This window comes from Caloenas nicobarica, chromosome 3, assembly GCF_036013445.1.
Source record: "Caloenas nicobarica isolate bCalNic1 chromosome 3, bCalNic1.hap1, whole genome shotgun sequence".
Lineage (NCBI taxonomy): Eukaryota > Metazoa > Chordata > Aves > Columbiformes > Columbidae > Caloenas > Caloenas nicobarica.
Genome location: NC_088247.1, coordinates 2441584 through 2463293, shown reverse-complemented (window position 1 = coordinate 2463293; position 21710 = coordinate 2441584). Strand labels below are relative to the sequence as shown.

Sequence of the window (21710 nt, the reverse complement as noted above, 5' to 3'; positions counted from 1 at the left end):
GCTTTGAGCTCTCTTGCTCCAAAATGAATCTGGAGCGACCGCTGATCTCGGCACAGGGTGGCTGGAAGATCCCTAAAAGCTTTGAGCAAACATTGTGTCCATTCCTTTCCTCCTTTTGAGGTGTATGTAGTCGTAATCACTTTTTTCTCTTATTCTTTTTCTGGTTTGTATGAGTAAGCATGGCTGTATCCAACACAGTCTTAATGGAAAGGGTACCAAGTGCTGAGTATCCTCAGCACCCTCAGCTTTAATCATCTCCTCTGCTCATTAACCTGCAGTTGATAATTGATTGGGTCCTGGCTCTGCTGTTCTGGAGTTCCACTCTCGTCTCGCTTCCAAATCCACTGCTTTCCTTAGTCCATTTGAAAAATCCAGACTTCTCCTGTCTAGGAAGAAGACCAGAGCATTCGTATTGTCTCTGCTTTCCCCCCCAACTCTTTTTGGCTTTAGTGGCCTCTCCTCATCCATCCAATTTGTTTCTACTGAAATTTGCTTTCTGACTCCTGACATAATTAAAATAATCCCCAGTATTTTTCCTGGCTGAGCTTTTCCCTTTGCTCTGTCTTCAGCTGGTTGAATGTAAAAATCTTAATACAGGTTCTTCCGAACCTCTCAGCGATGATGGGATCATTTTATGTCATTGTTCTGTGGCCTGGCTTGTCACTGCACACCTGATCGCAATTGCCATTGCCTGTTTTTTCTGACAAGCATTTTCTTCCATGTTAAAAACTCCGTGAAAACTCTGAGTTGCTTGTTTTGCTTATGTTTTTGCAGCCTTGCCTGTTGATATATCTGCCTCACTCTGTGCCATCTTGTGATGGTCTCCACCACTACTTGCTCCAATAACAAGGATTTGGAAGAAAAAGCTATTGAATATTTTTCTTTTTTCATCTCCTTATGGCAGCTAACGTGACTGCTGATATCGAAATGGTGATTAAAGCCACAAATTTAGACATTGTTGTACACAAAGCCGAGCATCCCTGCTCCTTGGACAATTTGTTCCAATACCGACTGGATCTTCTGGATTTTGCATCTTCGGGATGTTGTTTTCATGCAAATTAATGAACTTGCCAACAACAATCTGCAAACCTCCTTACGGCAATGACTACTGTTGTAGGGCAACGCACAGAATCAGCCAGATGTTTCTATAAGTCACCGCGATTTTCTTTTCCAGCCTCTCCACGTGGTTTGCCCGGAGCAGTACACGCAGCCACCCCCCACCCAGGCTCATCGCACAGACCTGATGATAGACTGCCAGCCCCCGCCCATGTCCTACCGCCGAGCAGAGGTCCTGACGCTTCCCTACAAGCGGCGCTACGAGAAAATCGAAATCATGCCGGAAGTGAGTAAAAAAAAGTGGGGAAAATGAGGTGGCTTCTTGTTCATGCAGCCAAATTCAAGCTACTGCTCTTAGTAGCCCCTTTGACTGAAGATATCTTGTGGCTGTGACTTAATGTTGACTATGATCATGTAAAGCACTTTCTATCAAATGGAGGGTTAAGAAAGAAGTATTTCTGAGAGAGAATTTCACTGTGTAAACTAATGGGAATTGAAAAAAAAAATTGTGGGCAAGGAAAAAGTATGGTCAGGATAATCACAGAATCACAGAATCACAGAATGTTAGGGATTGGAAGGGACCTCGAAAGATCATCTAGTCCAATCCCCCTGCCAGGGCAGGAACACCTAGGTGAGGTTACACAGGAAGGTGTCCAGGCGGACTTTGAGTGTCTCCAGAGAAGGAGAATCCACAACCTCCCTGGGCAGCCTGTTCCAGTGTTCCGTTACCCTCACTGAGAAGAAGTTTCTTCTCAAATGTAAGTGGAACCTCTTGTGTTCCAGCTTGAACCCATTACCCCTTGTCTTACTGTTGGTTGTCACCGAGAAGAGCCTGGCTCCATCCTCGTGACACCCACCCTTTATATATTTATAAACATTGATGAGGTCACCCCTCAGTCTCCTCTTCTCCAAGCTAAAGAGCCCCAGCTCCCTCAGCCTTTCCTCACACGGGAGATGCTCCACTCCCTTAATCATCTTCGTGGCTGCGCTGGACTCTCTCCAGCAGTTCCCTGTCCTTCTTGAACTGAGGGGCCCAGAACTGGACACAATATTCCAGATGAGGTCTCACCAGGGCAGAGTAGAGGGAAAGGAGAACCTCTCTCGACCTACTAACCACTCCCCTTCTAATACACCCCAGGATGCCATTGGCCTTCTTGGCCACAAGGGCCCAGTGCTGGCTCATGGTCATCCTGCTGTCCCCAGGACCCCCAGGTCCCTTTCCCCTACACTGCTCTCTAATAGGTCATTCCCCAACCTGTACTGGAACCTGGGGTTGTTCCTGCCCAGATGCAACACTCTACATTTTCCCTTGTTATATTTCATTAAATTTTTCCCCGCCCAACTCTCCAGCCTGTCCAGATCTCGCTGGATGGCAGCACAGCCCTCTGGCATGTCAGCCACTCCTCCCAGCTTGGTGTCGTCAGCAAACTTGCTGATAGTACACTCAATTCCCTCATCCAAGTCATTGATGAATATATTGAATAGTATTGGTCCCAGAACTGACCCTTGAGGCACTCCACTAGATACAGGCCTCCAACCAGACTCCGCCCCATTGACCACGACTCTCTGGCTTCTCTCCTTCAGCCAGTTTGCAGTCCACCTCACTACCCGATCATCCAGTCCACACTTCCTCAGTTTTGCCGTGAGGATGCTGTGGGAGATGGTGTCAGATGCTTTGCTGAAGTCAAGGTAGACCACATCCACCGCTCTGCCATTGTCAATCCACCTTGTTACGTCTTCATAAAAGGCTATGAGGTTGGTCAAACACGACTTCCCCTTGGTGAAGCCATGTTGACTGTCCCTGATGACCCTCTTATCCTTGATATGTCTTAAGATGGCACCAAGGATAAGGTGTTCCATCACTTTCCCAGGGATGGAGGTGAGGCTGACCGGTCTACAGTTGCCCAGGTCCTCCTTCTTGCCCTTTTTGAAGACTGGAGTGACATTTGCTTTCCTCCAGTCCTCAGGCACCTCTCCCGTTTCCCAAGACTTGGCAAAGATGATGGAGAGTGGTCCAGCAATGACTTCAGCCAGCTCCCTCAGCACCCGCGGGTGCATCCCATCTGGACCCATGGATTTATGGATGTCCAGATTGCTTAACTGGTCCCTAACCCAGTCCTCATCAACTGAGGCAAACTCCTCCATTGCCCTGCCTTCCTCTGGGGCCTCAGGGGTACGGGGCTCCTCAGGACAGCCTCCGGCAGAGTAGACAGAGATAAAGAAGGCATTCAGTAATTCTGCCTTCTCTGTATCTTCTTTCACCAGGGCACCCACCCCATTCATCAGTGGGCCTACATTGCCTCTGGTGTTAGTTTTATCTGCCATGTATTTGAAGAAGCTCTTTCTGTTGTCCTTGACCCCTCTTGCCAGGTTTAACTCTAACGAGGCCTTAGCTTTCCTAGTTGCCTCCCTACATCCTCTGACAACAGCCTTATATTCTTCCCAAGTGGCCAACCCCTCCTTCCATGATTTGTAAACCCTCTTCTTCCACTTGAGTTTGCCCAGCAGTTCCCTGTTTAACCACGCAGGTCTCCTGGCTCCCTTCCTTGACTTCCTGTGCGTCGGGATGCTCTGATCTTGAGCTTGGTAGAAGCAGTCCCTGAATGTTAACCAACTATCTTGGGCCCCTTTACCTTCAAGCAGCCTTGCCCACGGGATTTCCTCCAGCAATTGTTTGAAAAGGCCAAAGTCGGCCCTGCTGAAGTCCAGGGTTGCAATTCTGCTCGGTATTCTGCTCCCACCACAGGAGATTCTGAACTCCACCATCTCATGGTCACTGCAACCAAGGCAGCCCCCCACCTTTACTGCTTCAACCAGACCCTCCTTGTTAGGGAGGACGAGATCCAGCAGCGCACCTCTCCTAGTCGGCTCCTCCACCATTTGCATCAGAAAGTTATCGTCAATGCACTGGAGGAACCTCCTAGACTGAGGCTGGCTGGCTGAGTAGTCCTTCCAGCAAACATCAGGGTAGTTAAAATCCCCCATAACAACCAGAGCCTGTGACTGTGAGGCCACGCTCAGCTGCCCATAGAAGGCCTCATCAACATCCTCACTCTGATCTGGTGGCCTGTAGTAGACTCCCACAACAGTGTCACCCCTGCCAGCCTGCCCCTTAATTCTCACCCAGAGAGATAATTGCCCTTTGCAGGGATATATCGGATCATAGAATCATAGTATGTCCTGAACTGGATCTCAAAATACAAAATAAAGGGCAAACTCTGCTAGGCATCTGTGAGACAAGCCAGTCACCTCCAGTTTAAATATAAGTAGAGGCACCGCAGTTTGAATTAATGGCCCAGGGCCACGAAAAGGATCCAGAGGATCTGGGATTTAGTAGCCAGGAGTCATCTCTCTCCTTCCCCAACTGTATCTGCTATCAAAAATACCCTTTCCCCTGAGCAGCAGCATTCAGTCATATGTTAAAGGCATAGCAGTGAAATGGCTCATTTGTACTACAACAGTTTCAATAAATGGTTAATTCCTAATTAATACAGGCTGCTGAAGTCCAACAGGTTAATGGGTTGCTTCCAGCCATCTATAATGTGGGCTACTTATGCCTGCAACACCTATTAATAATTTATTAACCCCATAAATCAAATATAAATGTACCCATAATACGAACCGTGACCAATATTCTTACAGGCATGATCTTAAAATATTTTTTTGACAATCCAATCAGCACAAATGTGTCCTTGGATCAAAGGTGACAGTGGCTTTTTACAAGGAGGTGTTACTGCACTTTGGAAACTATCGAATATGTGAGTGTATGTTTAATCAGAAGGTAGAGGGAGTAATTACCCTTAGTTAAGCCCAACATGAAGTACAGAACTGGTACCCATGTAACAAAATCCCTCAGCCAGTCCGCAATACCCATTCCTACCATTTTTTGTGTGTCCGCTTTGTGTGTCGGTTCTGTTTGGAGCCTGCCCAGCCCACTGCTTAGAGAACTGCCAGAGACAAGGAGGGGTTTTTTAATTAGAAAATATACTTGGACACAACTCCATCATGGCCTGTATATTTAATCGTTTCGGAAATGTGCATATTTATTGGATCCTTTTAAACCTAAGACTAGTAAAATGTGGCTTCTGTTCACCGGCATGACTAAAACAAATCTCGCGTTCAGAGTGCAGAGAACCAGCACACGGCTTCCCTGTTATTTAGATTCCACTGAAGCTTTGGGTTTTGCCCTAAAGGGTGTAAGTGACCCTGTCCCTTGTGTCAGCCTGAGAAGAAGGTGGATACCAGCTTTCCCTGCAAACAGAATGCAGATTAGCACAGATGCTACAGGTGAATATTCACCAGCCCTCATACATTTGTTCCTGCCAAGTTCCTGTTCAAGAAACCACGTGGATTCAACCTCATCGTCTGTCGCCAATGTGAAAATGCTCTTTATTTCTCAAACCCACATCTCCAGTGGTTTTTAGGTGCTGTCACTGAAGCGAATGGATTCTTCCTGTACTTCTAAAAACAGTGCACAGAAATAAGAGCACTTCCCAAAACTGCTGAGGTGTTGGAGGGAGGACGCGCTGTAGACAATGTGTTATTCACCAACCCGGGAATGAGTATCAAAGAAGCATGTGGAAAAGGAGGGATGGTTTCTATTGCATTCACTCTAACTTGGAGAGTTTGAGCAGAAAGCTGCACAGACAAGAATACCGACAGAAATAGCCTTTTTTTTTCCCTCTAACAAATAACATCAAATTATATTCACATGGGAGTCCTAATTTCAAAGCTAGCTGTGCTCAGGGAGTAGAAGCATCTTGTGATTTTCCATGTCCAGGTGTTCTCCCTGCTTCCAAAGCTGCACTTACCAACTTGGTGCAAAAACGTGTGTTCATCACATCACCGTGTGAGGCTGGTTTTTGCTTCCAGCTTGACCTGCAGAGTGGTGATAAGGCACGGGAAGGATGGTATGTTGTCTCCCACCCTCTCTGACTTTGGTCTTTGAGTCTTCGCAGCGTAGCTGATAAATGTGATCCCTCCTCCTCTGTGTAACCGCTCACAACAGGTAGTCCCAAAGGATCATTGTCCTGTTGTGCGGGGGGGTCATCAGGATGTCAGTTCAGAGAGGCAGCTGCAGACGACCTGGTGGTTTCACGCAGGGGTTACACAGTGGTGGCAAAAAATAGTAAGATCGTCCCCTTCTGCTGGGTGGGTTGTACAAGACAGGATCGCAAATACAACAGAGGACGCTCCCTGGTGGAGAGTATTGGCTGCTTCATGTCCCTTTTTCAGTAGTTTCATCCAGGAAGACTCTTTAATGGTGCCTGAATATATAGGAATTTCTGCACTGCAAGGAAAGGTCATTTATTGCATGTGGGCTACCACCATCTCTGGGGTTTGGTTAAGTCTCAAGAGGCAATTGGAAAGGGTATTTTATAGGTCCTAGCAAACCTTGCAAAGGCTTGTTATTTGTCAAAACCTTGTTAGGCAAAAATGGAATGATGAAATCCACCCTGGGAAAAGAAAAAGTAATCGCTAGATCTGCTCCAGGGCTAAGACTTGAGTCTAAAGTAGCTAAAAGTTTCATAAAAGAGCATCTGCTTCAATGAAGTCCTGATCAGGGCCTTCTCCTGACAGCCACAGCCCTTTCTCAGAAATGACCCTATGCTCAAACTTCTGTCTGGATTCTTAAAGCTTTTGAAAACCAAACAGTTGGCTGAGCCTGGTTTCAGTCAATACGCAGTGACGGTGTGATAATGTGAAATTTCCTTTCCATGTGATAATGTGAAATTTCCTTTCCAAAACTGTCTCGGTGGTTCAAATTCTGGCCTGTCAGACCAATGCAAATTTAGTGATACTGCTGTAGCTTGTCTACATTTCAATCACTTCACCAAAGAGCAAAGTCAGGTCAAGCTGGACTGTTGTATGTTAATGAGATTTACACTCAGAGCAGCCTTTGTTTAGAGAGAGATTTCAACAGTCCCAAAGCACCAGGCTGGAATGACTCTCCAAGGTATTGTGGAAACCTTTACACTTTAACTCATTTGTTCTTCTCGGCATCTGCCTTTCGCTTTAAAAAGTAATAAAGAGAAAGACTGCTTCCTGGAAATTGGTTAGGCATTGTCTATTCACAGGAGAACAACGGGAAAATGGAAAACACCTTCTGGAGCAAACAGATAAATTAAACACTAGTGTTTGAGCAAATAATGTGCCTCCAGTTTAATTACAGCTGAACAATGGTGCGGCTCACTTCTTTCAGCAGCAGCCTGACTTCAGTGAGGGCTCCATGTTTTTGAAATACTCTGACTGCAAGTTCTTCAGGACACAGGCCAGTATAGGAGAGTGTGAGTGTGCAATGCACAGCCTGACATGAGGTGAAATTATAAGAAAGTCTTGCAGAGAAGAATTAAGAAAAAAGCCACGTGGCGGCCCATTGTAATTCTGTACCTTTCAATCCACCCTCCCCTTCTTGACTTCTCTTTCCACACAGGATCTTGCCAACTCCTTTTTGAGAGAAAGGGAGGCAAAACCATGGCTTTCACCTTGCCTCTCCAACTTCCTCCCATGTTTCAGTTTGACTTCTGTCTTTTTTCTAACCCTTGATTTATTTTGTTGACCCCATATTATCCAATCTCCCGATCTCTCCATTCCTTTTTCTCCCGCCTGTTCCCCCTTGTATGAAGATGCCGTAGCCTCACTTACCATAAAGTAAATGAAATAAAACCATCCTGCTTTGCTTCTGCTACGATCAGCTCCAAGCTCACTGAATCCACTGGCTGTAAAATTGCCTGGAGTCCCTCCCTCGTTCTAGCACAGGCCTCCAAATTTGACTTGACCCTTTGGACGTTCCACCAAAACTACTCTTCTCCCAGCTTTTACCAACCTTTTCTTAGACAAAGCTAGAACCACTGTCATCTTGCCGTCTTCCTGATTTACATCATTAGCATTCAAAGCCATCAGCCATTCTTTCCTTCTTAAAAGTGTCTCCCACCTCACTCCCGTTTCTCTCCTGGCCATTCTTCTGCAGAGAACTCTCCTTCCTCCTCCTCTCTTTTTTGGGCTTTGAATGTGTTATCCCTCAGTCCCTTCACATTTTATCTTTTTTCTGAACCTTTTCTCTGGTTGGTCTCATCCACAGGTTGTCCTATTTAGATTGATGATACTTGGATCTGCTTTTCTGCCCCCAGCCTGCCTTTGCCTGCCCACGTTAATATGTGGTTTGTCCCTCCATCATTTTCGATGGCTGGCTGTAAGATAACGCTCTTTTCTAGCCAGGCACTCACCTCTCTTTTTCCCAATCAGCTGCAACAACATCACATTCTGACTTGGCATTATGCCCCGCAAACTGGTTACTACATTTTGAATATTTTGAATATTTTGATTTTTTTATTTTCGTATCTTTCCCCTACGTGGTGTTTTTCATTCAGGTTTGAGGCTGGTTTCTGCTTCTGCTGGCTTTGGCTTTCACCGTCTTCTTCTAAGTTCCCCAAACAACTGTTTCCTTCCTGCTCCCAGTCTGTGCAACATCTTGGGGAAGAGTTGCATTAAACAGCCATAAATCCACTTCATTACTCTTCTTAAATACCTCCTTAAAACTTGGCACAGGACTGGCAAAAAGCCAGTGGTTAGCTTTTGTACTAAGACTACTGTTTGTAATCCCAGCCGGGATTATTTCCTGTTGGTTGGTCAGTACGTCTCTCTGGTTCAATTTCCAGGCTTTGGGGACACAAGGTTCATCATGTTGATCTGGAGCCCTGGTCCATTAGTTGGACGTGGAGAAGAAGGGGTTTGTTTCATTGCTTCAAACTGCAGGACCAAACCTTCAGCCTATTTTATTTCACCACTAGAGGTTAGCTCTGTGGAAGAGTAAAGCTAAGATGGAGGCATTTTTAAGCAATAAAAAGAACTTTAGATACTTAAGTTATGATTCTTCATCCACTACAGTTAATGAGACTTTAAATCCACTCCAGAGAGAGTTGTAGCAGCCCCACAGAGACTGAAAGATCTGTTAAGTTAGGGTTACTTTAGCAACTTCATCGTCCCATTTAAAACTCTTGGATTCTGTAAAATCTGAGGCTGAAACCCCAACAAGACATGACTCAAATCACCCACTAACGATTACATAGATGCCCTTAGTTCTAGGATGTTTGTTCTTCTCTGTTAGAAATGACTTGGTTCCTTTAAGTCTCATTGGAAAGGTTCCCCAATTTCCATTCTACTGCACGGTGACCTGCAGCACACTTGTGCCTCGTTTCATACGCTTGCTGGTCATGAATGCTTTCTCCACAGGCATATTTACATCTTTAGACCTTTCCCCTTCGGCACATGTGTTTGACCACATGTATTTTGTTTCTTCTGCAGGATCTGGTACTTTCAGATTTCCTGCACTCAGACTCTGCCTCTTTTAGCAGATGGTATCGAGCCAAGGCTGAGTCTGTTGGAGACTTCTGCCTGCACTATAATCTCTCATGCATTTCTGTGTCTGCTCTTTTCCTATTAAAGGTGCACTGGGAAGATGCTTTTCTGCTTCTGGAAACTGGATTTGATGTGTGTGAGGAGCAGGGTGAGTGGAGGGATGGGAGGATGAGGCAGGTTGTTCTCTGTTCAGACTTTTAGTTATCGTAAAAACGTCTGTGAAACGGTGATCACTGGGGCCTGATGAGGGAGCTCTGAAGGCACACGCATCTTAAAATCTTTGGGTTTCTCTAATAATGGGGAGAGGATATTTTTCTGTCACATGCAAATTGCATCCTCTTTAGGGGATAGGATCTGGGTGGGAATCTCTTCGTACCTGCCAAGCTCCAAGGCTCTAAGCGATCATTTCCACCTAGAAATGGAAATGCCCTCATGGGTTACATGGCCAGAACCCAGCTGCGGTTAGTAATAGTGTTTATAATGTGCCTCAAAAAATGTAAGGCACTAGCTTCACATTGTGAAGCCTTTTGCCCCTGCTGTTCCCACTAGAATGCTGTTCAAACCCCCACTGTCTCTGATGGCGAGAAAAATCCTAATTTCTAGCCTATGCATTTCATGGCTGGTCTGCACATACTTATTCTTAACATCATGTTTTAGCATAAATAGATTTTCCCTTTTGTTGGTATTTTCCCTGCGGTGTTGATGTAGAATAATCGAATTCTCCTTTTAGCTTTCTTTTTGCCAGGCTAAACAAGCCAAGTTATTTACCTTCCTCTTACAAGACAGCTTCTCCTGCCCTAATCAGTGTATCTGTGGGAAAATAACAGAATATTGGCAAGGAGAATTATAAAGATGCTCAAGTGACCTGCAGCTAAGGTGTAGAAAAACACATATGTCATACTAATTGTTGTTTAGCCTTGTATGTTGGACAAGTAGAACATCTGTGCCTCGATAACAGGTCTGTGATGGACTTAGAGGCATCCTATGGAACATGCTTGAGATTCCAGCCCTGCAATGGGAAAGGTCAAAGCACGGTGGTAAGATACGTCTGTGGGCATCTTTGAAATCTCTGAAATACAGGTGAAAGCAGCAGGTTGGGTGACTCTCTAGCAAATAAATACATTTACTCTTCGCATTTCATCCATGGTTTTGTGGTTGTTCCTGCATCCTGCCTGTGTCAGCTCACACAATATCTTAGTTGAACTTAAGTCACCCGTGGTTTACAAGTAGTTCAGATGAGATCTTGCTGGGGCAAATATAATAGCAATAGCTCTGCTAGAATTACCTGATATTTCCTGGAGTTGCATTTAGCTTTTTCATGGCCATGTCACATTCGTGACTCTCGGTTCTCATGAGATGGACTAATAAACCTGAACCCTTCACCTCTGTCATTTCCAGCGGCTGCCAGCTCACAGCAGAATTTCTCAGTATTAGCTCAGTCCCTGGCCTTGTATTTCATGCTGTTGAATTTCATCTTGTTTTTCTTCCTCCAGTTCTGGAGGTCATCTAGTTCTTCACCTGAGTTTTCTTTCTATTAAACCTGCCTCTACAAACTTCAGGGCGGCTTTCTGAACACTCTTCATTCTGCACCGAGGTCATTAATAAAAATCGCGTGGGTGTAGGCTCAAGACTGACCCTTCAGGAGTTGCAGCACCAGCTCCGTGGTTGTCTGAGGATATCTTTGCTTTAACCAGCTTTTTCCCCACCTCAGGACTGCTGTAGAAATCCACAGTTTGTCATTTCCCATGTGGTACCTTCCTCGTGCTTCCTTCATGAGGCTCAGACGGTGGCTGCCCCAATTCCCTCAGCAGCTGGCTTAGCAGAGAAAGCTGTTGTGTTAGTTGCAGGTGATCCACTTCTGATGATTTTTTTTTTAATTTTCCTTCCGTTTATTTTATTATTGCAGTATGGTAGCATGAGTAATGGACACTTCAGTAAGATTTCTGAGCTGTGAGTGTTGCACAAGCACTGAACAAAACTGACTCCTGCCCCAAGGAACATATTACAGCTTTGTTATTTCTTTATTTTTTCCAAGGATTTGCAATGTGTTGAGTTCATGATGGGTCTGTCCTTCCCAGTGGTTTCACAGCTCTGTTTCATATCTTTGATTTCTGTGGTTTGATCCATTGTTGCAACTCTGGCTCCTACCCCTTATGCACAGTTTGCAAATCTGGAAAAAAGACACTTAATGTTGATATAAAAGCCCAGCTGTCTCCCTTTCTAGATATGCATGCTATAATCTAGTGTACACATCAGAGAATTTCAGATCTTACAAGTTAAGGGGATTTTAATTACTGACCCGATCTCTTTCACTGGAAAAATCTCCCATAGGACCAAGACCATGTGTGCTAAAGTTCTGGTCCTTTCCCCATTTTATTCACCGATCATTCAGCCTCAGTGTTTTGGTGTTTTTTTTTTCTTTTAATAATAGGAGTTTCAGATCCCATCTTCAGTCATTGTTCAAATTGCCAACAAGAGGATTTTTGGCTGGTGACTGCTCTTGACCTTAAATCTAGGAGCGTTGTCTGTGGTGAAGGCCTTAGTAGAGATTTCAGAATAACCAAGCCTGTGTGCATTGTTCTTTATAAACAACTATACTTTGGCCAACAACAGCGTTCGGGCTCACATAGTATGTGTCAAATCTCGTTTTGTTGTGGGAAGTGCAATCCTACATGACAGATTCACCTGCAGTTTGTGATAAAACTGTCTTTACTCCCTAAAAACATAGGTGGAAGCTCAGATCATGGGAGCAGAACTGCAACACTGACTCTCCTCTCCCTCAACCACGACAACGTTCACATCAGCAGTCCCAGGCTACTGAGAGTAAATAACTTCTTTTGTTGGTGGTCTCTATTTTAAACTTTTCTTAACAGGAGGAATTAAAAAAAAAATGAGATACACAGAACACATACACATGCAGGTTTGTCTTAAGGCAGCCCAAGCGCTCATGGGGACTGATTAATGCGACGCTGGTGCTCAGTGCCGTGCGGCTCTGCTTTCATGACTTCCCTGGTGCCAGCATGTGGCATTAGACTCGTGATAATGACTGGAAGGAAGAAACATTTATTCTTGCATAGTGGGGGGCTTTTCAGTCTTGCAGACAAAGCCATAACGAGATCTAGCAGCTGAAAGTTGGACAAATTCAACCTTGAAATAAGACATGGTTTCCTAGCTGCAAGGAAAATTAAAGTTTTGAGGGGAAATGCTGGAGTTGCCGTTGCTTGGAGTACAGGCAAGATTTGCTATCTCTCTGAAAAGGGTTTTTTTAATCCGACATTTTGGAAGAGTTCTGTGATGTGTGTGTGCAGGAGGTCAGTGGAAAGGAATGTAGCGGTGCTGGCTGGTCTTGGTGGGTGAATTACTGGATGTGATTAAATGACCTTTTTGGTTTGGGTCAGTGAACTTCTATAATAAAAGCATTGGCCACAACTTGAAGAGGGCTGTGAGATGAAGCAAGATCTTAGAAAAAATAAAAATGAACATCTGTCTTACTGTCTCTTTGACCGTTAGTAATTAAAGTGTTGCTGTTAACCAACTGTGTGGTTAAAACCCACATAAATGTTAATATCAAAGTATTTCAGTGGCAGAAGAGGACTTTGATTCTAGGCGACTCTCTGTTTTTTAAGGACCTTTCTCCTTCCAGTGTTTGTCATTTCACCGTATATTCTTCATTAGAGCCCATTTTGTGTTGATCCTCCTCTGGAAGTTGGTGGGAATGGAAAGTGGTTTTGGCCACTGCCAAGTGCTGCCAGCGTTACGATTTTTAGGTGCTGGGGAAATCTGAAGCAGTGATTATCGTTATATTTTCATTCTCTTAGCCTTCAACAACAAACTGTAAAGGCTGTATTCAGATTGACTGCTTTAAAGGTCTTGAACAGAGGCCCAGAGAGAGAGAGCAATGTGGATTGCTTCATGAAATTTTGATTTCTAAGATTCACCAAGTCCGAATATGTGCGAAATTTAGGGGATTCGAATGCAGCACAATCATTTATCCAACTGTTTTATTTCAAGGAGGTGCTCTCAAAACGTTCCTGCAACTTTCACAGTGGTAGGTAAGGTTTTCAGAAGAAGGAGCTGAACTCTGCTGCCATTGAAACCAACAGAAAAACCGCAGGGCTTTGATGGCAAAAGGATTAGGCCAGTAGTGAGTTGCTTTCTGAAGTCAACTTCAGTTGCTTCTGTATTCACGAGGATTAGAGCTTTCCAGTAATAGTGATCACCTCTGTAATCCTAATTTACAGCAGACCAGAGTATTTGGCAGTAAAGTATTTGTGCCTGATGTTTCTGGAGAAGTGACAAGGTCCAGTTGTGCTCCATCCCTCTCCTGGTTTAGATCCTGTTGAAAATTCACTAAATGGCCTTTGCTGAGGAATTTCATCTTTTTTTGCCTCGGGTGCACTATCTCCAAAGTAGAAATATATTCTGCTTTTCTGAAATCCGTTCCATTTCTCTTTGTACTTCTCATCCACGGGAGCACCTGGGAAGCTAAAGAGAGCTGGTGTTGCCTTGCTGGTGGGACAATGATGATAGCTGGTTCTCCAGAGCTCTGCTCCATGAAGTGCTGCTTTCAGTGATGGCTGAACCTTCAAAAATGCTCCTTCACCTGGAGGTTAAGCTCTTCTTAATATCTGGCTCCGACTGGAGGTGTTTGAGGATGAAAGGGAATGAAGTTCAGATGAAGATCTTCTTGTAGAGCCTTTTTCTATTAATACATGAGATGGGGCGATGGTCTGAGTGGGTGGATGGTACAAATGTTGGGAAAAACAGCCAAGTAGATTCTGTTCCATCAGGTGTTACTGGTCTTCACAGCTGGAAAGTTCTTCCATGCAGTGGTATAACACATGAGCAATCTTACCTGTTTTTATTTTGTGAGATACCTGCAGGGTTTCCCCACAGACACAGAGCATGCTTTGACTTCATAGAATCACAGAATCATTTTGGTTGGAAGAGATAGGACAAGACAGGACCCCAGAACACCCTGTGTCCAGTGCATTATCATCTAGGACTCCCTTGGAGGTAAAAAAGGAATAATTTTCTGTGCTCACGAGCCATGTTTTCTGCAGCATTCCCTTGGAAACACGTCTGGAAGAGCTGCTTCCTGGCCGGCCAACTTCTGCAAGTCTCACTGCCCACCCCACATTCACTGCCAACACCCTCAACGCTGAGCATCTTGGGAGGCTGCCACTGAATTCAAAGCTGGAGCCAAGTCTAAATGTTATTTTCTTTCAGAAAAGAGTGATATAAAAGGCAGTGTACGGGTTTTCTACGCAGTGTTGTAAGGAAAAATTTCAAACCAGTCAACAGAGCCATTGGATTCTTAAGGACAAACCCTTTTCTTCCAGCCTGAACTGAAACTGGCTTGCATTTTTCATTGTCCATCAACATAACAAACATAATAAGTAAAGCTGAATTAGTTTATGAGTTTTACTAATCAAAACATTAACAAAGTAGTTGATGTCTTTTTAAACAAGGTTGTTATATTTTGTGTGACTTGTCTTAGTTTCTGAAAACCTTGCACTGCTCTGATAGCGGTGTGAAAATCGGTATCTAAGAGCCGGAAGGAGGGCTAAGCAGGTAAGAGAAGTGCTCTGTCATTGTATCAGTGGGTTTGAGTTTACAGTTCATTAGTCCATGCTTAAAAATACCACGCTGCCAATTTAAATCACAGCTGGATTCATACAAATTTTGAGATTATCTCTTGCTGAACAAAATCCTTCTTTTGCTTTAGCTTGCAGATTCGCTTGTGCCCTTGGAGATTAAGCCGGGTATTTCCTTAGCAACAGTTTCTGCCATGTTGCATACTAAAGACAACAAGCATGTGCTGCAGGTACGGTATCATGGGAAAGGGAGACAAATATCCTTACACCACGTCTCCTGCCATCTGGGACCCCAGCTATTCTCATGAGGCAACCTCTCCAACCACTCTTTCCCCACCGGAGCAGAGTCCTTGTCAGATGCTTTGTCCTGGAATGTAGGAGTGAGGAATTACACTTAGAGCAGAGAGTGGGATGCAAATAAATCTCACTCCCCTTTTGTCGTTGGCTGTGTGCCTGGCTAAGATAAAAGAGGAGGTGAGATTATCCGTGAAGAGAGGCTACAAATCGCACAGCTCTCTGCCATAACCCAGACACCAGGATCAGCATCCACCGGGCTCTTATGGAGCTGAGGGTCAGAGGGGAGAGGTGACCTACAATGTTAGCCATGTGAAGGGACCGTCCTCCTTAATTCGTCCTTTCCCCCAAGAAGCAGATTCTACATCCTTGTGCAAAGTGGCAGTGTCTGCTCTCTCCCTAGTACCTCCTTTAGGCTGACACTGCAATTAATGCTCTGCAGAGGGAGATGATGTCTGGGGGACCTGCGTAGCACTTGGGAAGAGGGCCTAGTGTGGTAATGGCTTTAATGCAGGGACATAAAGATTGATTAAGGATTTATATCAGTGCACAGCAGACACGCTGTCTTACTTTTTCCAAGTCGATTCCCTAGGAACACTAGGCAACACTGAACGAATCGAAATATTAAAATGCAGTTGGTCTGAGGCTGCTTTTTCCTCTGTGTTGTTGATTTACTGCCTTCTATCCTCTGATTCCTGATGCCAAATAAACTCAGACCTAGGCTTAAAATGCCAGAGCCCTCACAAATGGGTGGAGCTCAGTCAGTGTGCTGGTATCTGTCAGAATTATCTGAGCCTGGGACCCACCACGACAGTTTTTCATGCACAAATAATGTGAGACATGCACATAGGCCCACCAACTTCAGGGAAAACTGTGGGGTTTGTAAAGTGACTCAGGTGCATCACTGCTGTGGAACTGGAGCCTGAGCAGGCGGCATTTCTCTCCTAAGTGTCAAAAACACCTGTTGCTGTTGAAAAAAACACAGGGACATCACAGCAGCATGTTCAGGTGTGATGCTACATGGTGGGAAAGACACAGAGTAGAGAGGAGCCCAGTCTGTCACCTGCTGGGTACGGGTGCTACAAGACTCTGGGGTTGCTCCAGGCGAATTCCCTGTGTGTTGTGCAGACACATCCAAGGCAAATGGTCCTGCCAAAAGTTTGGAGAAATTTCCTCCAACGCCTTTTTCCCAGGGATTGAGTTCCTTGTTCACTGGGAAAGACGAGTGCTGATGCTTCTCCAACCTAATTAACTTGGCACAAGACACATGGACTAGTTTTACACGATAATTTCCTCACTGTTATTTTATAGGAATCTGATTTTCATCTCCATTAAATGAAATGCTCTTTCAGAAGCGCTCAGTTATCCCCAGACCTTGCCTGCACGTGCAGCAACACACAGGTTGGCGGTGCCCCTGCCTCCCCCTCCCTGCTGCTCTCAGGGACGAGTTAAAGCACAGAGTTTTCTGAAGCAGCACAAAATTATATCCAGATCACAGTCCGGTGATTTTTCAGGCACTGCAGCATCTCTCATATTGTCTGTATTCAGGTTCTTCCTGAAGACTCGCTTCTCTGAGGGCAGTGAGGAATAAATTACCCATTTTTTTCATTCCCCAAGTAGTTACTTGTCCTGAATTTGCCTGTTTCCCAACCTGTTGCATCTTTTAGAGCAGGATTTCCAAGGCGTCGACTTCTTTAAAGCATGATTCATAGAAAAAATTGCAGAGTACTTGAATACTAAAATAAAAAGCTTCGGTCTTAAGTCAGACAAATTTGAACAGAACTGAATTTACAGAAATTTTAGGATGACGGAGATTTGAACTAAAACTACTAATTTATTTCTAGAAGTGGTGGCCTGTGCGTGCAGACGTGCCATGGAGCACAAGGCTGGGTTTCTCCTCTCCCCTTCAACATCGCAGTATTTCCCTTTAGTCACTGAAAACAAAATCAGTATTGCTTTTCTATTTCACGTGCTTGTTATTCCGACTAAATTACAATAAGCTGATGTGATTCATTTCATTACTGTGCATCTTCTCATCCATTAGCTCCCTCCAAAACCTCCACAACCTCCCGCCAGCAAGAAGAGAAAACGAGTGAGTGATGATGTGCCAGAGTGCAAACCCTTGAAGCCGTTGCTGAGCGGCTCCATTCCTGTGGACCAGTTTGTGCAGACGCTGGAGAAGGTAATAAGTCTTTGGTGGTTCAAGCCCATTTCTCCTCATCTCAGAAACACGCTGCTTTGCTAGCAGAGAGAGGGAAAATAATTTTAGTGTGGCTGGAAATGGGGCTAAGAGCTAGCAAAGCACTTTGGGGAATGTGGGAATGGAAGCAGAGATTTTGGGGTCACTCTGGGTAGTTGACTTTCCCCCACGTAACTTTTGGATTCATCAGCTGATTTCCAATGAATTTGAACAGTGGGGAGGAGGTCTCGGAAGTATTTGAGTTCCTACAAGTTTTGTGAAGATGAGGTGACCGAATGACGAATTATACGGCTGAGGGAGCTGGGGGTTCAGCTGGAGAACAGGAGCTGAGGGGAGACCTTCTGATCTCTGACCTGCCTGAAAGGAGCTTGGAGCCAGGGGGGGTCGGGCTCTGCTCCCCAGGAACAAGCGCCAGGACCAGAGGAAACGGCCTCAAGTTGCGCCAGGTGAGGTTGAGGTTGGATGTGGAGAACAATTTCTTCCCCAAAGGGCTGTGGGGCATTGGAACAGGCTGCCCAGGGCAGTGGTGGAGTCACCATCCCTGGAGGGGTTGGACAGACGGAGATGAGGTTCTCAGGGACATGGGGCAGTGCCAGGGCTGGGGGAACAGTTGGACTCCATGATCTTCAGAGTCTATTCCAACCAAAATGATTCTGTGTTTCTGGTCTCATCTCCACCCATTTTCTTGAGTTGTAGTAACATCTCTCTCATTTACTCCCTCCCCAACTCTACCTCTAGCATGGGTTCAGTGACGTGAAGGTGGAGGACACAGCCAAGGGCCACATCGTCCTCCTCCAGGAAGCAGAAACCCTCATTCAGATCGAGGAGGACTCCACACACATCATCTGTGACAACGACGAACCCCTGAGGGTGAAGCTGCGCGACCTGGTTCTCAAATTCCTGCAGAAATTTTAGCTCATGGACATTGTGCCACTCTGCAAGGAGACACCCCAGAGCACCAGAGCTAAAAGTTTTCCAGAGAGTCACCCCAAGGAGAGAGAATTTCCTGATTCTAAGAGACCAGAAACCACCTTCCCTTCATGGAGAAGCAAGGAAGTATTTTTAATATGTATCTATTTTTAAATTTTTGTTTTAACTGGTTTTGGACTACTTTAGAGAGGATTCCCGTTCTGTAAAATTGGGAGTTGTAATCTTAGAGGAGATATGAACTGCAGAGGAAATAAATAGAGTGTATATTTACAAGGTCAGGGTGAAACTGTGTGCAGACGCAGACGTTTCTCTGCGTGACCCTCTCAGTGTTGTACCCCCCAATCCTTTCCCTGAGAAAACTCCAAGAATATTGAAACAATGGCCTCAGATATTAAGATATTGGTTTTCTTCCCAGTTACTAGACCAAATTTCCTCTCTGGCCTCCATTTACATGTGTGTGTGTTTCACTGGCGCGAAGAGGAGTGAGAAAGCTGGTAAGGCAAAGATTATAAAAAATCAAAATAGAAGAAGAGGGCTATGCTGGACATGCAGAACGGCTTTGAAGCAGCACGGGCCTGGCCATTCCTTGCAAAAGCAGAGGAATTTTATACGCTTCAGCAATGCAAAGGGTTTATTGACGCTGCACCCTCACGTGTTATGACCAGATTTGTCCACCCAGCTCTGGACTCTTCACTGAGACACACAATTAACTGTTTTTTCCTGGGTTCCTCCATAGTCAGAGGAGGAATTATCTCAGGAAGGTACTTTCAAAAGTGGATAAAGCAGGTAAACTCCTAGTGCTCATGAAAAACCTTTGGGATTTAAGTGCCTCTTGTTTCTACCTTCCAAAAACCTGCCTTCTCACCTCCCACTATCCCAAATCCTGATTGAAATACTGACCCATTTATACAAAGCCATCTGTACTGGAGACCTGGGCAGGATTTTCACTCCCCAAACCGTATATTTGGGGCCTACACTTAGTTAATAGAATTGCTTTTAAAAGCAACCAGTTTCTCAGATTTACTGCTGTTCGGTTTTTATTGGGTTGTTTTGTATTTATTTGGTGTTAAAAATAAAAAGCATAGCAAGCCTGCCAAGGAGGAAGCACATTTTGTGGTTTATAAAAGCATCTGCATGCTTATTCCATATCCGCCTGTGCGTGTATATACACATTTGTAAAATATAACTACTCCTTCAGTTTATAGCTTTGGGGAGATTAAGGCAGTGGAGGAACAGCTCTGTAATAAAAACTGTTTGCTGTTGCAGTTTCCACATCACATTTCGTGCGCATTAAGGATTCCTGTTCGATTGGATGTACGGACTCCAGCATCCATACCCTTTGCTTTGTGTCTGTGTCATGGGCGTGAGAGAAATGGTATCATTAATGTGATAAAAAACCTGTTGCGGTAGCATTAATCCTCATAAGAGTTTACAACATTTGCAGTAGCTCAGCTTCTTTATCATCGCTCCAAAATGGAATAAAAGAATTGGACATATTTCACTTTGTAATTAAATCTCCAAAAAGATTACTCTTAACACACGGAGGTTGTGTGATAAACGGAGCTGAGCTGAGGATGCAGAGGGAGAGAGAAGAGTGTAAAATATGAGTCCTTGGCAGTGTCTTTCTCCTTCTTACCTACACCAGTCCCAGTGCTCCAGAGCCTTCATTTTGTGAATATACTCATTTGCATTTATAGTTAGAAGGGACTTCACTTGTGGCTTTAAGAAGCCGGACCCATAGCTGTGCGTTGGTGCTTGGCCAAGCCTGGGCAGTCCTGGGGTTGTTGAGAAATCTAGGTCTGTGTCTGCCATGGAGGACTCGGTGGAGCTTGTGGGGGATGAGGAGGGTGGTGAGAGCCTGGCCCAGGTTGGCCAGAGAGGTGGTGGCTGAACCATCCCTGGAGACATCCCAGGCCAGGCTGGACGGGGCTCTGAGCAACCTGAGCTGGTGCAGATGTCCCTGCTCATGGCAGGGGGGGCAGTGGGGGAGCTTTGACGGTCCCTTCCCACCCAAACCATCCTGTGACTCCATGACATTTCTGTGGTTGTGTCACACACAGCCCTGCAGTAACAGGGCTGCGGATTCATTGATGTAAAAGATTTAATCGAGCTCTGTGTTTCTCCGAATCTGCAGGTGTGTGAGGGCAGGAAGGTGACAGATTTGCTGTCCTTGCTGAAGTTGCGCAGTCCAACCAGCCTTGCACGTCAGGGGACAATAACCTCTCGATGTTCTCATCCTTGTCATACGGAAAGCCAGGTTAGACCCAGAGACTTTACTGAGCTCAAGGTATTAAGGAAATATTTATATGGGATAGTGAGACATCCTGTATCGGCCACAACAGCCACTCCACAGGAATGATTAGTGTGTAATTGGCAGAAATAAATACACTACTCTCAGCCCCCTGTGGAAATCTCTTCGTTCTGCTCAACTTGACAGAACCAGAGAAATCCCATCTAGTCCTACCTGGCTGCTTCCGGACACAGTCCTGGCTTAGTGCCTCAGTTTCCCCTTCTGGGAAATAAAAATCACACCATCCTCCTTCTCAGGCTGCCTGGAGGCTTCCAGCTGAAAGCTGCTGCGGCAGAATTCATGTTAAAAGCACAGTGGTTTGAAGGCAATTTGGGAACTGGGAGGGGGCTGCTGTGCTGATTAATGGGATTAGAACTGTGCTTAAGCTCAACTGTTATTTCGGAGCTTGGTTCACTACTGAAAGGCAACTGATGCGATTGGGCTCTCACACTAAAATCCTAATTGGAGCTGCAAAGATCTGACCCCTGCCAGTAACAGCCACACTGATATTTTATCAGGTTATCTGGTAGCTGATGGCTTTTCAATGGCTCCCCACCCTCCTGGGGGAAAAAAAGATCAATTTAAAAGTTTTTACATTTTTTTCTTGTCCTTTTGGGCAGGAGAACTTCTCGCTGCTCCAGTTCAGCATCTGAAAACTGATTCATTTCTTATAAACTGAAAGGTTGTGCCTGCTGGAAAAAAACAAACATACTAGGGGGAGATTATTCAATAGAAAATCTTAATTAAACTAGCAAAACTAAGTGCTTGTTCATTCTGCGCAGAGGAAGAAAAATAAACAGCATTTCTTGGGGCTGGGTCGGCCCTGCAGAGGTAACCAGGGCAGCCCAGGATTGCTGCAAATGGCCAGGGTGGAATACGACGGGTGGCAAAGATGAGATGCGCGATTTAATGAACAAAACAGCAAAGGTACTTGGGTTCACTTTCTTTCTTCCAGAAAGGAGCAAAAAAATATCCCCTTGGCCAC

The 21710-nt window shown here is 45.0% G+C and overlaps 1 protein-coding gene across 2 annotated transcripts in view; it reads left to right on the top strand.

Moving 5' to 3' along the window:
* INTS9 (integrator complex subunit 9) overlaps positions 1 to 19660 on the top strand; it is a 74121-nt gene extending 54461 nt beyond the window's left edge. For both annotated transcript variants that reach the window (XM_065631151.1, XM_065631152.1), the window contains exons 14-17: positions 1175 to 1342; positions 15143 to 15241; positions 17350 to 17487; positions 18244 to 19660. In XM_065631151.1, coding sequence (XP_065487223.1) covers positions 1175 to 1342; positions 15143 to 15241; positions 17350 to 17487; positions 18244 to 18420 — 582 coding nt within the window. In that variant the 3' untranslated portion in view covers positions 18421 to 19660. The remainder of the gene's footprint in view (positions 1 to 1174; positions 1343 to 15142; positions 15242 to 17349; positions 17488 to 18243) is intronic.
* Positions 19661 to 21710: the final 2050 nt, after the last annotated feature.